The sequence below is a fragment of the Pecten maximus genome, chromosome 12 (assembly GCF_902652985.1).
Source record: "Pecten maximus chromosome 12, xPecMax1.1, whole genome shotgun sequence".
Classification (NCBI taxonomy): domain Eukaryota; kingdom Metazoa; phylum Mollusca; class Bivalvia; order Pectinida; family Pectinidae; genus Pecten; species Pecten maximus.
In genome coordinates this window covers 14,443,866-14,461,142 of record NC_047026.1, presented here as the reverse complement: position 1 = coordinate 14,461,142, position 17,277 = coordinate 14,443,866, and the positions used below count along the sequence as shown (strand labels likewise).

At 33.8% G+C, this 17,277-nt stretch overlaps 1 protein-coding gene across 1 annotated transcript in view; it reads right to left on the bottom strand.

The window, feature by feature from the left end:
- Nucleotides 1–3,243: 3,243 nt before the first annotated feature.
- Nucleotides 3,244–17,277, bottom strand: part of LOC117339359 (synaptic vesicular amine transporter-like) — a 41,478-nt gene continuing 27,444 nt past the window's right edge. The window contains exons 7-16 of the mRNA XM_033900901.1: nucleotides 17,084–17,173; nucleotides 15,537–15,638; nucleotides 14,698–14,793; nucleotides 13,724–13,802; nucleotides 12,332–12,383; nucleotides 11,512–11,575; nucleotides 9,456–9,575; nucleotides 9,046–9,091; nucleotides 8,311–8,398; nucleotides 3,244–7,948 (exon numbers count right to left, since the gene is read on the bottom strand). Of these exons, the coding sequence (XP_033756792.1) occupies nucleotides 7,841–7,948; nucleotides 8,311–8,398; nucleotides 9,046–9,091; nucleotides 9,456–9,575; nucleotides 11,512–11,575; nucleotides 12,332–12,383; nucleotides 13,724–13,802; nucleotides 14,698–14,793; nucleotides 15,537–15,638; nucleotides 17,084–17,173 (845 nt within the window). The 3' untranslated portion in view covers nucleotides 3,244–7,840. The remainder of the gene's footprint in view (nucleotides 7,949–8,310; nucleotides 8,399–9,045; nucleotides 9,092–9,455; nucleotides 9,576–11,511; nucleotides 11,576–12,331; nucleotides 12,384–13,723; nucleotides 13,803–14,697; nucleotides 14,794–15,536; nucleotides 15,639–17,083; nucleotides 17,174–17,277) is intronic.

The following is a 17,277-nucleotide window of genomic DNA, read 5'->3' as shown; positions in this document are numbered from 1 at the left end:
CCAGTGTCATATGAAGACGGAAGTCAATGACGCCGACAGCCAGTGTCATATGAAGACGGAAGTCAATGACGTCAAAAGCCAGTGTCATATGAAGACGGAAGTCAATAACGCCGACAGCCAGTGTCATATGAAGACGGGAGTCAATGACGTCAAAAGCCAGTGTCATATGAAGACGGAAGTCAATGACGTCAAAAGCTATTATTATACCTCAGACTTGTATCACAGCTTCTGATTAGTGAAAACCATGTCACGTGATTAAAAACATTCGTTATGTCAACCACAAATTTCCAAATAATTCATTATTTACTTGCTGTCGCTTTCGAAACATCATGTCACCCTCTGAATATCATAATGTCACCCTCTCGTGAGCCCTCCAAAATCGTTATGTCACCCTCTCGTGAGCCGCAACTCGGAACTCTCTTCCGTAACGTCTTCAAAAGTAGTCGAATCAGACGAGTTCCGAGTATTCTGCTTGATAACAACAATGGCTGCCGGCGAACGCTATCGTCTGCCAACAGAGGAGGAAATGGCGAAATTATTGCAAGAAAAGGATTCTAAAAACACCAAAAGGGTCATCAATGGGGCCGTGGATTCCTTTATACATTTCCTATCTGCAACAGGTAGACCAAAGGATTTTGAAAACTTCGACGTCCATACAATGAACGTTCGACTGGGAGAATTTTATGAATAGTTGATGAATTAATGAAATAAATTTTCTTAAAAACTGTTAATAGTAATAAATAAACTTATTGATACCAAAATTGATTCATTTATGTTTTTTTCGGTATAATAAAACAATTACTGCCCTTGTTCCGGGTTGACATGAATATTTGCCCACCTTTGAGGTGTCATGTCACCCTCGGGCTACGCCCTTGGGTGACATGACACCTCTCGGGTGGTCAAATATTCATGTCAACCCGGAACGAGGGCAATAATTGTATAGTGTTATATGAAGACGGAAGTCAATGACGTCAAAAGCTAGTGTCATATGAAGACGGAAGTCAATGACGTCAAAAGCCAGTGTCATATGAAGACGGAAGTCAATGATGCCAACAGGCAGTGTCATATGAAGACGGGAGTCAATGAGAAATCAACATTTGAAAATCACATACTGAACGAAAGAGTAGACAAGCACAAAATACTAATACTAGTATAAATGTATGGTGTTGCTAAGGGAACAGTCATATTATTTCTCCTGCACGTGTTACCTATAATTTGGTGACAGACAAATATACTTGAAAGTGACTGATATGGTTTGGTTTTGATTAATATTGGTGAAATATGTGGTTTCCGGGAGGCTCCTGTATTCGTGTTCTTCTCTTATGATAACGTGGAACTGATGCCAATCTTTAAAGTACTACCTCACTTAAGCATACCACCAACAACATCCAGGAGGATAACCCACCCGGTCATATTATACTGACAACGAGCAAACTATTCATCCCAATAGAGCACGTTGAGCGCTAAGGTGTAGAACCTATCATTTTTATAGATTCTGGTATGTCTCGGCCAGGTGACAAAACCCAAGGCCTTCACATTGCCGGATGCTAAACTAAAGGCCAAAAGTTAGACAAAAGGGAGACATTAGAAAGAAAAAAGTTGCTTAGAGAAAAGAGAGAAAAAAAAAGATACCACTAGTCGCCTCTTAAGATCATGCAATGTACAATTCTTACGTCCTAACAGAATCGACATGAAGTCAAATTGCAACATAAATGAAAGAAAATGAATGTCTATATGAAAATAACATAACATAGACTTCCTGTAGTTGTCGAAGTACATGTACATGTAGATATTTGCTTCAAAAACATTGTTATGAGTATAGACCGATGTAATGCCGAATGATACCATAACATCCCCGTATGTTCCCTTTTTGTTAATGGCCAATTGTAAAGTCGCTTACTGTCAGATTCAAATTTTAGCGCATAAGACAGATTTATTCAATGATGAAATGGCTTAATCTAAATTCCTGCCATAGAAAACTATCTACAAAAAAACTACAAGTAACACCAATCATAATTTCGCGTAATACCTCGATCGGGAAAACCGCTAGAATAATATGAGGTTGTTCTTTGTAGAGAAAATAGAAAATTTGGAGGCTTGCACCTATAGTCAAAAGATGTATATAAATGTTTTTCTACCGTTTGCAACGACCATGACGTCACTTACATTGATATTTAAGTTTGTGTACAAGCCGATACAACAAACATCAGACCTGATAATTCAATGAAATGTCGGCATGATTTGGTCAGGTTTCATTATCATCAGCGATTGCTATGAAAAGACCATCATCGATCGTTTACACCAATCATAATAATGTTCCTTTCTTTACCTTCTCTCTTTGGACCAACATTTACCGCATCCCATCAAGCGTCTCTATGAGACGTAATCGTGTATCTGGGCGACTCTTTGACAAGGCCGTGTCCCCAAAACTACCTTAATCAACGATACTTAAATCCACAATTTCAAAGGATAGTCATAATGTAATTTGTTCTTATGACCTCCCTCTTTGGGGAATTGTTTTGTGTATTACGGTGAAAAAATGTCACACGAATAGTTTTCATACCTATGAACTGTTGTACCTTCTTTCGAAAATGTAATCTGTAATGATATCAAACTATTTCATTTAGAGCTATATCCCGTTGACTACAGATTGATAGGTCAATAGACATCTTTGTAGATATTAAAACAGAAATACTGAAATACATGCAAAAGAAATAATGAAAAACACGCAAATATAATATCGTAAATGTATCGTTATAGAAATATTGTATTTAAACGTCTTTCATTTGTAACATAATATAAGAAATTATATCCCTGCTTCCTCCCAATAAATAATACATTTTAGAGTAAATTATTTCAGATCTTTAATTGATATCTACGTAGTCATATAATTCGGTCTACCGTAAGGCAATGTTTGAGTGTGCGCTCCTCGAATATCGAAGACTAAATCGTTTTGCATATATTTTGATTTTTTATAAACGCTCGTGCTTTTATTCCATGTTATTTATATATATATTTTTTCCTGACCTTGAACGAGTCATTAAGACTGCTACGTTATCTTGATGATCCTGTGGTGTCTGAGGATCGTTGCGCGTGTCTTGAAAGACACTAGCATACACTTGTGCTGTTGGACATTACGGCTGTCACGTGACCTCACCTGTAGTTTGAACCAAATGTGTTGTTGTAGTCGGACTTAGTAACAGGTTCACTTAAAGATGTAAAAATAAAGCATTCATACACATATCGGCGCCAAATTACAGTTTAATACGACTTTCCTCCCTTTACTAATCTATATACATGTACATAAACAATATTTTATGTCATAAATCCCAGTCTAGGGATACAATACAATATCTGTTCTTTAGCTAAAGCAGAAACAATACTCTCTGAAACTTCGTTTTCATTCAACTATACATCTCTTTCTTCCTTATCCGATATCTCGTCCTCTCGAATATATCATAATAATTATCTCAACATAACAATGACATGGTATAATGACGCGTATAGCACACTTTACAAATACTATTCATAAGCACTTTTTATGAACATGTCACAGTGAAATTCAGCACGCACTACATATACTATTTACACAGATTATCGATACGTCACAATGACGTTTGACACACACTACACATGTAATAACGTTTTGAACACATATCACATATTGTAAACAGTAACAGTTTCCGAGTATCACCATAAATATACAAACTCTGTTTATTGTCCATGATACACATACTTGACAATACAATTACAGATACGTCTAAATATATACAAATCTGTCGACATACTGCATATATTTCTAAATGGAATATATTTACTGCCTCTTTCTTCTGCGTTATAAGTCATGGTGTCATAATGACGATTATAATAATGCTTATTCATTTGTATGTTCAAATAATTAATCTTCATCCTTTTTCTTTTTTCAAAACCATGATTAAAATAGTTGCTGTGTGGTTAATGATTTTAGAAAGGAATACATGAGAAACATTGTTCCGCCTTTAGTTCAGAAGAATCTTTCCAAAATGTTTTTTTTTTTGTATTTACCATCGTCGGATACTCATGGCCGGTTGCACTGCTCTACACTACGCTTACCAAACGGAGATATGTGTAGCGTATAGTGCTATTGGTCGTGGGTACCCGATGATGTGTGATTACGTACATGTGACAACAGTATATACTGAAACATTGTAGGAATATAAATTCATTTCGATAACAGAGGTAACACAATATCTTTCTAATAAATTCGGACACATTTCTTTAAAATATAGATCATTAATAAAGACTTGTATATGCTATGTTTAGTTTGTTTTGTACTTAAAATACCATGAACTGATTGTTGATATTTTTAGTTGTTCCCTTATAACAGTAAAAAGAAAATATTGTAAACCAACTTATTTTCGCGAGCAATACATTTTTCGCCTAATTCGCAAAAAAATAATAACCGCTTAACAGTTTCAATCACATGTACATTACATGTAGCTTTTATGACTATAAATCGCGAAATTCAATCGCCGCGAAAAAGTTTGACATAAAACCGCGAAATTAAGCCGTCGCGAAAATAAGTTAGTTTGCAGTACTATATTTATTTTATGAATAGAAATGACAGACTAATGACACTTTAAAAACGTGGCAACGACGTTGATTGGATGAATGCCATGGTAAATCTAACAGAATGCACTATCAACGAATATCCAAATTTTAAGATGATATTTCGAAAGGATTTGAATTAAAAAAAGAACATTATGCTTTTCAGTATTAACTTTAAAATACATGTTAAAAAAAGTCCTAATATTTGTCTTGATGCCTTGCTATTGAGTTGGTTAAACATGTTTGATAGATTGCATTATGTCATTTTATCAAAACACCAGTATCAGATCTACGTTCAAAATACAAACCAATGGTCAGCCATCCATTCTCTAACGGAAATGAAGCTAATATTTGCATAACTTACTAATAAGTGCCTTTATGTTATGTAAATAAATGCAAATAATCACCCCTTCTTATTTTAGCTGGCGTGAATTATATTTTTGGCGAAGGGACCTGGACCAAATTCTAAAGCTCGCGGTCATTATAGAATTCATATATACAGACTGTGATGTTTCTCAGAAAACGGAAAAAAATCCCTCTATACGCAATTGTCAAGACTATTGCCCGTTATACTATACATTTTCTAGTTGTTAGTAATTTGTATAAAGCTTGTAAATTCTAAACCCTGCATGGAGAAACAAATTCAGGAAATATAAGGTGTGACCGTAATATACTATTCAGTGTCACTTGTTTGTATATTGACATATACAAAAAAATGCATCATTTGTGCACGTAACGTTTGCTCAATCAATTTCCATGCCAAGCAAGGGAACATAAAACACATTTTTGTCTAATTTTTTGAAGTTTTGCTGTTTTGCCTCATAGCTTATGTTTTATAATTTCGTAGTCATATGAAATGGATTATACGTAAATACGTAAACAAAATAGAGGGAAATATAACTTATTCTGTATCGATATTCTTTCAAACATTATGCACAATATTGTTATTAACATAATTGCGATATATCTATGTAACTTTGCGTAAATACATTTGGCAAATAATCATTTTCTTTTGAGAGGTGGTTCTATGTATTTAATTAGAAATGTTCCATCAGAAATATGAAAATGTTCATCAAACTATGCACAAGTATTTACCATGATACAATCACAAATATCGTTAGAAATTAAGGTTTGAAGTAAATTAATTTATTGCTTTAGAAAAATACACTTGCATCCATAGAGGCTTTATTTCATGAATTCATATGTATGTTTTAAAAAGTTTCACAAACAAGTTTTATCAAAATGATACAGTAATATTGTTCTTAACCAAAAGAATCGTAACCCGCATTCTCAGAATGCATATTCCTTTTTTTATATTAATGAAATTAATTTAAAAAAAAAATAAGCCATGCAATTGCTAGGACATATAGAAAGCTTGAGACGTTGTGGCCTTATTTCCATTTTTTTTTTTCAAATCTTTCATTCTCAAATACATACGTGGACATATGATATTTTCATATCATATACAAATATCTTATAAATATTACGTTAATTACATAATTTTTCGTGAAAACGTAATGCTTTTTTAAGTTTGTAAATATCTATAATGAAAATTATCTAAATAGATTATAAAGAATAAATATTGCAAAAGGGAAATTGTCAGTATATTTTACTTGTATTTAACATGGCGTAAGATAAAGTGTATGAGAAATGTAGTTGTGTAATTGTAAGCTTACACGAACATAAGCATAATATGAAATCATTGTGATGAACAGTGATTTACATACATATTTAATCTACTACAGTATCTACATATACCTTATTATTTTACATCAACCATGTCCTTTTTGAACGTCAATGGAAACAACGTACTTCAATTTTTATGATGATATACAACATACGTATAGCTCACAAATAATATATATTCTAATATCACAAATATCATAATGCACATGTGTTATTTTACACAATGATATATATTATAATCTAAGTAGCACGAAGGACACCATTGACTTCTTTCTTCTACTATGTACATAAAGGTATGTCCCAATATTTGTCAGTAATTGACAATTTATCATTATTATACTGTTAGATAACATATTTTCGTGGGGTTCAAATTTCGTGGTATTTTTTCTTTACAGTACTACTTCCTCGGTTTGTGATTTAAAGTACCATTATTACCCACTCACATTGAAAATGAAGTCAAATTTAATTATTGATAAGTTGATGAACATATCAATTCTTTGAATCAGAGCGCCAATTAATCCATCGAAAATAATTTCCCCACGAAAATGTATATTTTTACAGTAAGTAGTTTTAATAGTTACAAACATTACAATGTAGAACATGTATACGAACTTCTTTCACAACCTCTACCGTTCTCTAATGCCTGCTGCTATCACAGAGAAATCGTCTTGAATATGAGACTCACAATTTATTTATGCAGTTCACAGGGTAGGGAGATTAAGATAGGAATAAACACATTTGTTTAAGTAGTATGTGTCGAAGATATATTTTTCTTCGGTTTTCATATTAATAAAATATATATCTGATAATCTTTAACTGTCCTTCACAAACAATTTCTACACAATTAACATGACCTCATTATCTTATACACTACAGACAGTATAGCAAGTACGAGGACATTATATACACACAATACAACATATTATATAAGCAGAAATTGTAGTGGGATCTATACGGGCTTTTCCGTGACGTTAGAATAGGCATGTCCGAGGATTATCGCGAAAGACAGACATCTGATTGGTTGATTTGTTATGGAAGAACGGTCGCTTAGACCAACAATCGTGTCATGGCCAATTCTAATGATCCATTCCATGGGTTTCTGTCATATCATAATAACTTGTCTATGTCTTCATCTAGGCGATGGTTTCGGTGTGTTGAATGATTTTCATGTTTTGATGGGTCTGTGTAAAACGTAGTTGTTATGACTTGCTCCGGACGTTAGCCAAATATGTCCAGGGTATCCTCACGTTCCATTTTAGGCGTTGCCTTTGCTTATCCAACACGTTTCTGATATATCTCCCTTTGGGTGACCTTGATTTGTCCTTCCCTTATATACCTATTGGACGTTGTTGACTTCTTATGTTCAAGGAGGTGTTGATGCCTTGTATTCGGTGGTATCGGATTGTGATTAACGGTTTTCAAAAATGAATGAAATGCTCAAGGCCTTGAGTTCTGCGTAGACTGTGTTCATGTTTATCGTGTAGTATTTCGAAATGTATGTAAATGGTCCGAGGGTAATTACGATTTAAACGTTGTCGTGGCGTGGAGTTATGTTGGATTGTGAGGTTCAATAGTCCTCATAGTAAGGATCTTCATCGTCTGATGTCGGGTTACTCTTGGTGGTCTGGTTGTACGTGACGTATTGGATCGGGCACTGGTCATTTAGGATCAGCGACTACAACACAGATGTACATGTATTAATATGAACATATACGATATAACATGAATAAAGCTATGAACGCAATTGGATCATTGTCATTTTTACCTATCTCTTCTCGCATCGAATATAATGTGGTCAAGAGTAAACATTTATATGGCTTAATGTTGAATATCGTTTGCACTTTATTACAGACAAAATACATATTGAAAATGTAACGAAAAACTTATATTAACGTAACTGTTAACTATGAATTATGAAAAATAAATTCAGAAATTGACATTTTGAAAAAGCTAACGGAAGACAACTCCCACTATTCATGATACGAATTTTGTACACATAGATAGAGCTCTACAATATAATGGATGTATCATATTTACCATTTTCTCTTCCTTACTTGGAGGGTTACGTATAAATATCAACAATGGTGCATAGAGTATATTGATTATACCCACCATCCACAGCAACCTGTGACGTAAAACACATATTAATATACACAAATTATAACCTCAAACCATGGTAACAATTGGCTTACATATAACTTTCACTATATTTACCACAATCCACAGAAATCTGTGACGTGAAACACAAATATTAATAAACAGAAGTTATAACCTCAAACCACAGTAAGAATTGGCTTACATTTAATATATATAACCTACACAATATTATAACCACAATTCACAGCAACTTATGACGTAAAAAAATATACTGCCAATCACAGTACAAATGACTTGCATTTGATTTACACATTATACCTACAATCGAAAATATTATATGAAGTAAAATACACGTCAAATACACGTCATATATTATAATATCCTCAGACCATTAGTATAGTAATATACGTAAAAGCACATATTAAATTACACAAATTATCGCCCACAATGCACAGCAACATGTGACGGCAAATACCCTCATGTTTTAACAAACAACAAAGAATGTTTGTTTTCTGATCTTATTTCTGTCTTTAATATAAATCTTAGATTAACGATATCATATTATTGTCAATATTAAATAGTTGTTACACCTGTAGTTTACACTTATGAATACAGAAAGGAAAAAGATAATCGGAGATGGAGGTAGACCTTCGATATTATATCGGATTGACTCACCAGTGAAAACCAATCCCCTTCACGATCGTCCCGGAAAGAGCAGGACCTGTGGAAACATTAGTTGATCACATTTACAATGTTCAATTTCTTGATTTTAATTAATAACACATATATCTACAATAAAACAATTCATTTTTAAAGCTTTCCAAAATATTTATATTCACAAATAATTATGAAATTATTAATTGAAAATTACGTTTACATAAGACATATTGTTGTTTTTACAAATTAAGGAATACGCGAAAAACAAACTCTGTATAAGAACAAGACTGTGATTTTTAGAAGGTATTCCAATGACAGAGAGGTCATAAAAAGATTTACTGTGAGATGAAGTCTAGGAAATAAGATTCTAAATATTTAACTAAAAAAGTCGGGGATAAATACATGATTGTTTACAGTAATTTTCTTACCAACAGCAAACCCAAGACAGAAGGCAACATCCGCTATTGCGTATACACTTCCATAGACGGACACGTGACGTAGGTCCACCAGATAACCCATGTGTGGCATCATGGAAGAGTCCACCATGCCTAAAAATGTTATACAGGTTAGGGAATATGATCATTTACTGTGTTGGTCAACGTTAGAAAGAATATCAGTAAAACTTGTTAACATCAAATATCAGGGAATATTTCTGCCTCCTTGTTACGTTTACCGGGATTGCTACCGTTACACAACTATTGCCTAATGATAGTTCAATGTTGATGAAATTTAGAGAGTATTTCTGTCAGAGAAGTCAAAAGCACATGGCGATTCATTGTGATGTCAAACGATTGTACAACACACACAATATATAAGCATATTTCAGGACAAAGAGAGAGTAAGATACAGTAGAGTCAAAATTAATTAAGGGCATAGAGTGTTAATCATGGGAGGTGACCCAAAACTCGAAATAAGTCGACAAAAAAGTCAAAATATAGAAGGGGAGGTGCAAAAGACCTCCAATTAAAAACATTTTATAATTTTTACATTTAGATTCAAAAGGCATCATCTTAGAGCGTATTTCAATTAGAATAGTAAATAACACGTAATGTCAGATTGTACAATAGACCAATAGTTGGATACATGTCTAACTATGATTAAACTGTTTCGTCGTCCATCTAGGTCACTGATTGGTTACATTTCGCACATCCAGAAAGGGTAGTTTAGGAAATCAAAATAAGTTTAATCAAACTGGTCAGATATAAAATGCTCAATATAGTTGAATAGGAGAATCATATAATGAATGATTAGATAATAACCATATGAATTTATACATCATTATAGACCAAGAGGAACCAAAAACCAAACTTAGCCACACCAAATAAATATATCTACTGTAGCTGTACACTAGTTATTAACTAGCTTTTCACCAGTTATTAACTATCTATTCTATTCACTAGCTATTAACTAGATTTTCACAAGCTATTTACTATTTATTCACTAGCTTTTCACCAGTTATTAACTATCTATTCTATTCACTAGCTATTCACTAGCTTTTCACCAGCTATTAACTATCTTTTCACCAGCTATTAACTAGCTTTTCACCAGCTATTTACTATTTATTCACTAGCTTTTCATCAGCTTTCAACTATCTATTCACTAGCTATTGACTAGCCTTTCACAAGCTATTTACTATTTATTCACTAGCTTTTCACCAGCTATTTACTATTTATTCACTAGCTCTTCAGCAGCTATTCACTAACTATTCACTTGTGTGGCTTTCTAATTCCCCTGGCGATAAACATCACGATATAACCTAATACTACTCGCAATATCATTATCGAAACCATGTTAAACTTTATATCAATGATTAAAAGTAGATATGGCATTTCTGTTAAAATTATGAATCTTAATATCTTCTACTGCAAAATATACATTATTCACTTAACATTTTGTAATATAAAAGTACATTTAGGGTCAATATCAATCAATGCAAAAATGCAAAGGAAACCATGAAATGTTCATCTTATTGTCATCTTATACTTTTTCCACCTCAGTGAACTTGCGCTCTGTTGATCAGTTATCTGATTAAGGTTACGAAGTACATACCGTCCAACTCACCAATACCTTCTTTGACTGTGCTACATTGTAAATGAACACGTGTCTTTGTATATGTATATCTATTGTAAAAATTACTGTATAGTTGGTCATTTTCGCGAGGAATTTAACGTAATTATATTCGCTGCCATTGAATACAGCCCGAACATAAATACCCACCGAATACTTATACTATTTATACATATAAAACTATCGAGAAGTGCATACTGCATAATGTTAACAAGTCGGTGTTACGCGAAATTTAATACCCATCAACTAGTTCCGACTGGGACAACCGCAAAATATTAGCTCCTTGAACTATACAGTTACAAAAGTAGTTGTTTTTATTCCGTCTTTTGATAAATTCTTTCTGTCAATTTTCTTTCCAAATTAAAAAAAAGAAAGCGAAACAAATGTAAAAAGAAAGCGAAACAAATGTGTACACACCTATTGCGAATCCCAGTCCGAAGTTAGGTGCTATCAAGTGAAATATATTCTTTGAGAATGGAATCTGTGAAAAGAATACGTTCAGAATGTACGGCATGTTGAGTAATCATTAACATCATATTCAAAAAAGTAAAGTTATATCACAGCTAATATCATATACATAATAGTACAGTAACACAAGAGCTAATATTATATACATAATAGCACAGTAATACCACAGCTAATATTATATACATAATAGTTCAGTCATATCACAGCTAATATTATATACATAATAGTACAGTAACACCAGAGCTAATATTATATACATAATAGCACAGTAATACCACAGCTATCTCATAACATATTTATTTTATTGTATCATATAGTTAAATAAACAATTGTATGACAAATGTGCTCAAATCAAAAGTGGTTGTTTGATTTTAAGGATATTCGACCAGTTAATTATAGCCATATAGTGCATTCACTGATATTAGAATATAACAATTAGATGTGTAATACAGAACTTGTCTTATCAAAAAACAACTTCCAAAAGCAATCGAGTACTATTGATGTATCACTTATTCCCGGTCAAATTTCAAATGTAAATATTGCTAAGGACAACGTGCAATTTTACTGATGTTGACCACATCGTTAAGCAGGGCAGTTTTGATTATGACATACAGATTTTTAAATTTAGTGTAAACGATATATTTAAATACAATAGTTACATTGTACAAATAAGCCGTGTATAGAGTAAAACAAAACAAATGTATATATGTACATTTGTAAGTACAGCTTGTAAATATGAGTACAAACAAAGATTAAATTCTGCACTCACCGCAATGAGACATACACCGATAATCACCATTCCTAAACATGCACTCAGCCACCTGAAAATAAAAAACGAAATTAATCCGCAATAATATTATTTTTAACAATGATGATAAAAACTTTTCTACATATAATATCAGTTGAACATGTAACTGAAGTCTGAATATTCCAATTACTGGTAATATTCACCCAGTGATTCTACTTCCAAGAATAATGGTTGAAGTTACAATGGAATATCTTTGATCATTTTACTTATTTCGATTGGTCGTTCGGACAAATGTGAACAGTACAAAACATGGTGTCAAATATTCCTGCGAATAGGATTTCTGAATATTTCCTTAAAATGGAAGCGCACGAGGGGTGTTACTGTGGGAGGAAATCAGAGTACCTTGGAAAAGCACCGCCTAGGTGAAAGGCAATCATGATAACAATGTGCCATCTAACCACTTTTGTTTTACTTGCAATGCTTCAATAAAAAGTATGACTTTAAAATAACATTGCATATTTTAATTTTTTATAGTTAAAACGATAAGTGAAGTTTTGTCATGAGAAAGTCACCATCACCAGATGTAAACCGCATACAGTTTACATTGTAAGATGTGGTTATATAGAACATCTATGGGAGAGCCGACACCACAATCTACATGACCTCATTCCCCAATTCTTACCGGACTTTGGCAGTGTCAGCCAATCCTGTCAAACTGACAACCAAGAATATGCCATCAATATTATGCAATTAGGCATTATAAATCACAGGATATTTTACGAAGAGATAATAATTATTTTAACAAAGTCTAAAAATATAATATTACGTATACATGTTAACTGCAAGTAAATGAAAATAGTTCCGAAAATATCGAAAACCTTCAGAAACATATTCAGTAACAATAACTCTAAAACGCGACGGTTTGAATAATAACTTTTGATACAGATGTATGTTGCCATTTAATTTTAGATTCTGGAATTGTTTAAATCATATAAATTATTCACTACAAATTGAAATTAGTTTACTTATCACAAGACTTATAACGGACATAGACAATTAGAATCGGGTCCTAATTCAAAATGCTGGCTAAGATTCTTTGACAAGGCGCATAGAGATATGAAGGGAAGTAGCCCGGCTTTAAAAAACAGATATTGAATTGTATACTGTATAAATGGTAATATACGTGAGGGTTTAATTTCGCTATATTCGCGGTCATAAAACATAGCGCGAAAATAAAAACCCAGCGAATATTTGTTTTACTGAAGGAGGTTTACAACCCATTAACTAGTTCTAATTTAAACCACCCCAAAATATTAGACACGTGAAGCTAATAAACATACAGGACGTATATTCCGTCAAATGCAAGGTACATTGGAAGTATTTCAGAACGTTTGAGTTGACTTGAATTCTTACCTGCCCATTTTGTGTGCTAGAGGACCAAATATGTTGGTGCCAATCAGGTACGAAATACTAGCAGGTAAAAATGCTGCACCTGTAAATAATAACATACTCGTGTACATTGTGGAAATATAGAATAACATTTGATGCAAGGACGTCATTATTTCCATATAATGAAAGACAAGCTACCAATCTAATTAAAATCTAGATGGTCATTCTCACTACGTTATATGAACATCTAACAACATCCCATAAGATGTCACGTTCTGATGACCTTTGAGATGTGTGTATTTCCCTTTCAGGGCGAATTGTCCATTTGCCGATGTCATCGAGGCAAACCATTTCGTTAAAGCATGCATCTGAAGCAAACCATTTCGGTACAGCATGTACTAAATATTTTGTGGGACGAAATGACTTGAAATAAATTGACACATTATGCAAGTTATGAACTTTAGTCGTGCTAATTCGGACATAATAATTCACTTCCAAGATTCTGGAAGTAGTCATTTGATTGGCTAATCCAAAAGGTCACCCTGACGTGACCCCTATTGGGATGTTGTTAGATGTTCATGTAACGTAGTGAGAATGACCATCTATATTTTAATTGGATTGGACAAGCTACATATGTAATTTCATATTCACATTACTAAAATACATTGACATGCAGAGGTATGGAATATTTTGCTAACTTGCATCAGCAGTATCCACTTCTGTTTCTGTGTTGTTTACCTTAATGTTGCATGTATTTATATTGATGTATTAAGAACACTAATAAAACACAAAAGCGATTTCAATTACTACAGTGGAAATTAACACTTTTAATTGTATTTTCGATGTTTTATTGTTAATATGGTAAGTTTTTTTCAACCGCCGCCCTGAAACAGCGAGATCTATTTAATTTCTGTGTAATATAGCATACAGCATTGGTCGTATTATAAACACTTTATAGGTAGTATACCAGTTATCTAAAATTAACACTGTACACTTGCCTTGCTGCCATTCAGGGGCATTCATCGTCTCATACATCCATATTGGCAAGGACGGTTCCATCATGGCTATTCCCATGTTTGCAAAGGTTATCGAACCTAAAGATAAAAGGAAATCTTATGTAACTTCACGTAAGATCTACAGGATAATCAACTTGTATACATAATCGCAACACAATTATGGTGCCATCGTCAATTTCCCATGTAACAATAAAAACAATCACAGCTAAAACTGTTTAATTTATTGTTTAAAATAGGTAGCATCCAATAAAATATGACAACATAATAACTGCTTTTCATTCATTTTTGACATGAACATCTTAACTTAGATAGGGAAATACAACAATTAAACAAATTTGATTTTGAATGTTGATTTCCAATATGTGGTGGGACCTTTGCTCAATACTTTGAGACAGCTGGAGTCGGCGGAAACTGCGTGCTAACGTTTAAGTCCCCAAGGTACTGCAACTTGCTTGTCGTATTTTAATTCATTTGCCTGGTCCAAATTACACACATGTACTTAACGTTCTTTTTAAATCCAATATTTGTCATCTATTTGTAGCATTTTAGGCCACTTTCTAAGTATCAACACTTTTGGCGGCTCTTAGCATTTCTGACGAGTCAGTGAAGAATGAAACATGTGAAAGGTGTAGTTTAATTTATTTAAGCCATAACTCATATATATCAAACAGTCACTTTTAAATGTATATCCCTTTGGATAAAACAAAGTTAATAACAACAAACCAATTTGAATGTAAACATAACTCATTGTTCTGCAAATATGGTTTACCTTTGAATCCATTATTTCACATAAAAACACACACATGCGTTTTGATACTGACCGGCCGCTATAAGGATGTACGGATCTGACATGAGAACTTTCAGTGAAGTACCATCCTGTGACTCGGGCTTGATGGACGGTTGAAAGACAAACATTTGCAGCACTGGAATGATCAAATGATATCTCTTTATCTTCTGCACCAAACAAGACATGATGTTGACATGGGACTTATGTAATTCGTTAATTAAACCATTTCGTAAAATTTATATTTGCAGGTGCATATTGTTGTATGCATGAATGTTGTAACTAAGTTTACTCTACTTTTGATCCTCAAACGGACATCACAAACATGATAGACATTTAAGTCTAGATTTTACATATCCATAAAAGTAAATATTCTGGTAGATATAATACAAGAATTGGTAATTTGTGCATAATCACCACGCATTAACAAATTGGTAAATAGGCTTTAGAAGAATATTTCTTCGCATACTTCACCGGTTGATCCCGTGGCTGCTAGCGATGGGATGAATCGATCTCACGCGGATAAGGAGAGATCACTGACACGCGCTATGACGCAACTCACAATGGCATGATGTCACCATTTGACGAAGCGTAACCACATCGCATACTGATAGTGCCATCAATTTCGACGCACATTTCATGAGACATTGATGATGGCAAGATGAACACCTTACAATTTGTTACTTTTTTCAAGTATGTGTGGGGAAAATAATCAAACATGGGCATATAACGTGGATAGGGATATCTCAAACCGAGTGTAAGAGTTTAACTGTCAAGCCAAACTCTTCTACTTGGGTTCAGATACCCCTGTACACGGAACAGATCCATGTAAGATTAAACGAATTTTTCACCCCTTTTGGGGTGCGATAGGGGGATCTCAACCCGATGGGGTTCCAAACACGAAGCTTACAGAGGGTTGAGATCCCCTCTCTCATCCCAGAAAAAGGTGAATGATTATTTTTCTCTTACCCTGTTTTTCAATTGTAGTCTGAAACAACTCCAAACGTATGTAAACACCAACACGTGGACGGTGGATAGCTGTTGTGATAAGGCTGCAGCAGACGCTTTACACCTTACGATGTTGATTGTTTATTTGACCCAACAGTTACCAAATCACCGACTTTGAACATTTTCACTACGTTTTAAATCTTCCTCGAATAGTATGGCCACAGGTAAACAAGCAGAAGAACATATGCATGTTAGTGACCCCGTAAAAGTAGTCCAGGGTCAGGTCATAGTGACGTCACCCTATCGAGAACAAGAGCACGTTCAAAGAGCACGTGTAGCTTGATTTTCCCCTAGGGTGAGAAATCTCATCCCGGTAAAACTGCCTAACCCTGTCCAGTGTAAGAGAATATCTTATTCCTAATTTTGAATCTTGGATATCATAGACGTTCGTATGCAATATTAACTATAACTAAAGTTTATGCTTTGAAATGTTTTTCTTTCCAGAAAGTATTTAACAAATAGTGTTTGGTAAACAATTGTTATTTCGCAACACTGCTGAAAGTGTAATCATTCCAGAAGTCAGATTGCTTTTATTCAGCGCTTCTGTTCATTAATGCACTGTTGCAGCTTCCTTACCTCCGTCGATGAGCGCTAGAGACGCAAGGATGAGAAAAGGGGCTTCCTTGCCAGCGAATTCGTACATCACTCCTCCAAATGGCGGTCCCACTAAATTAAAACAAATTTTCGCTATATAGTTAAGGCTAATCCTCTGCATGGACAAATACTTTTTTGTCTAGATTTGGAGATGATTTAGGAGAAGAAAGTACACA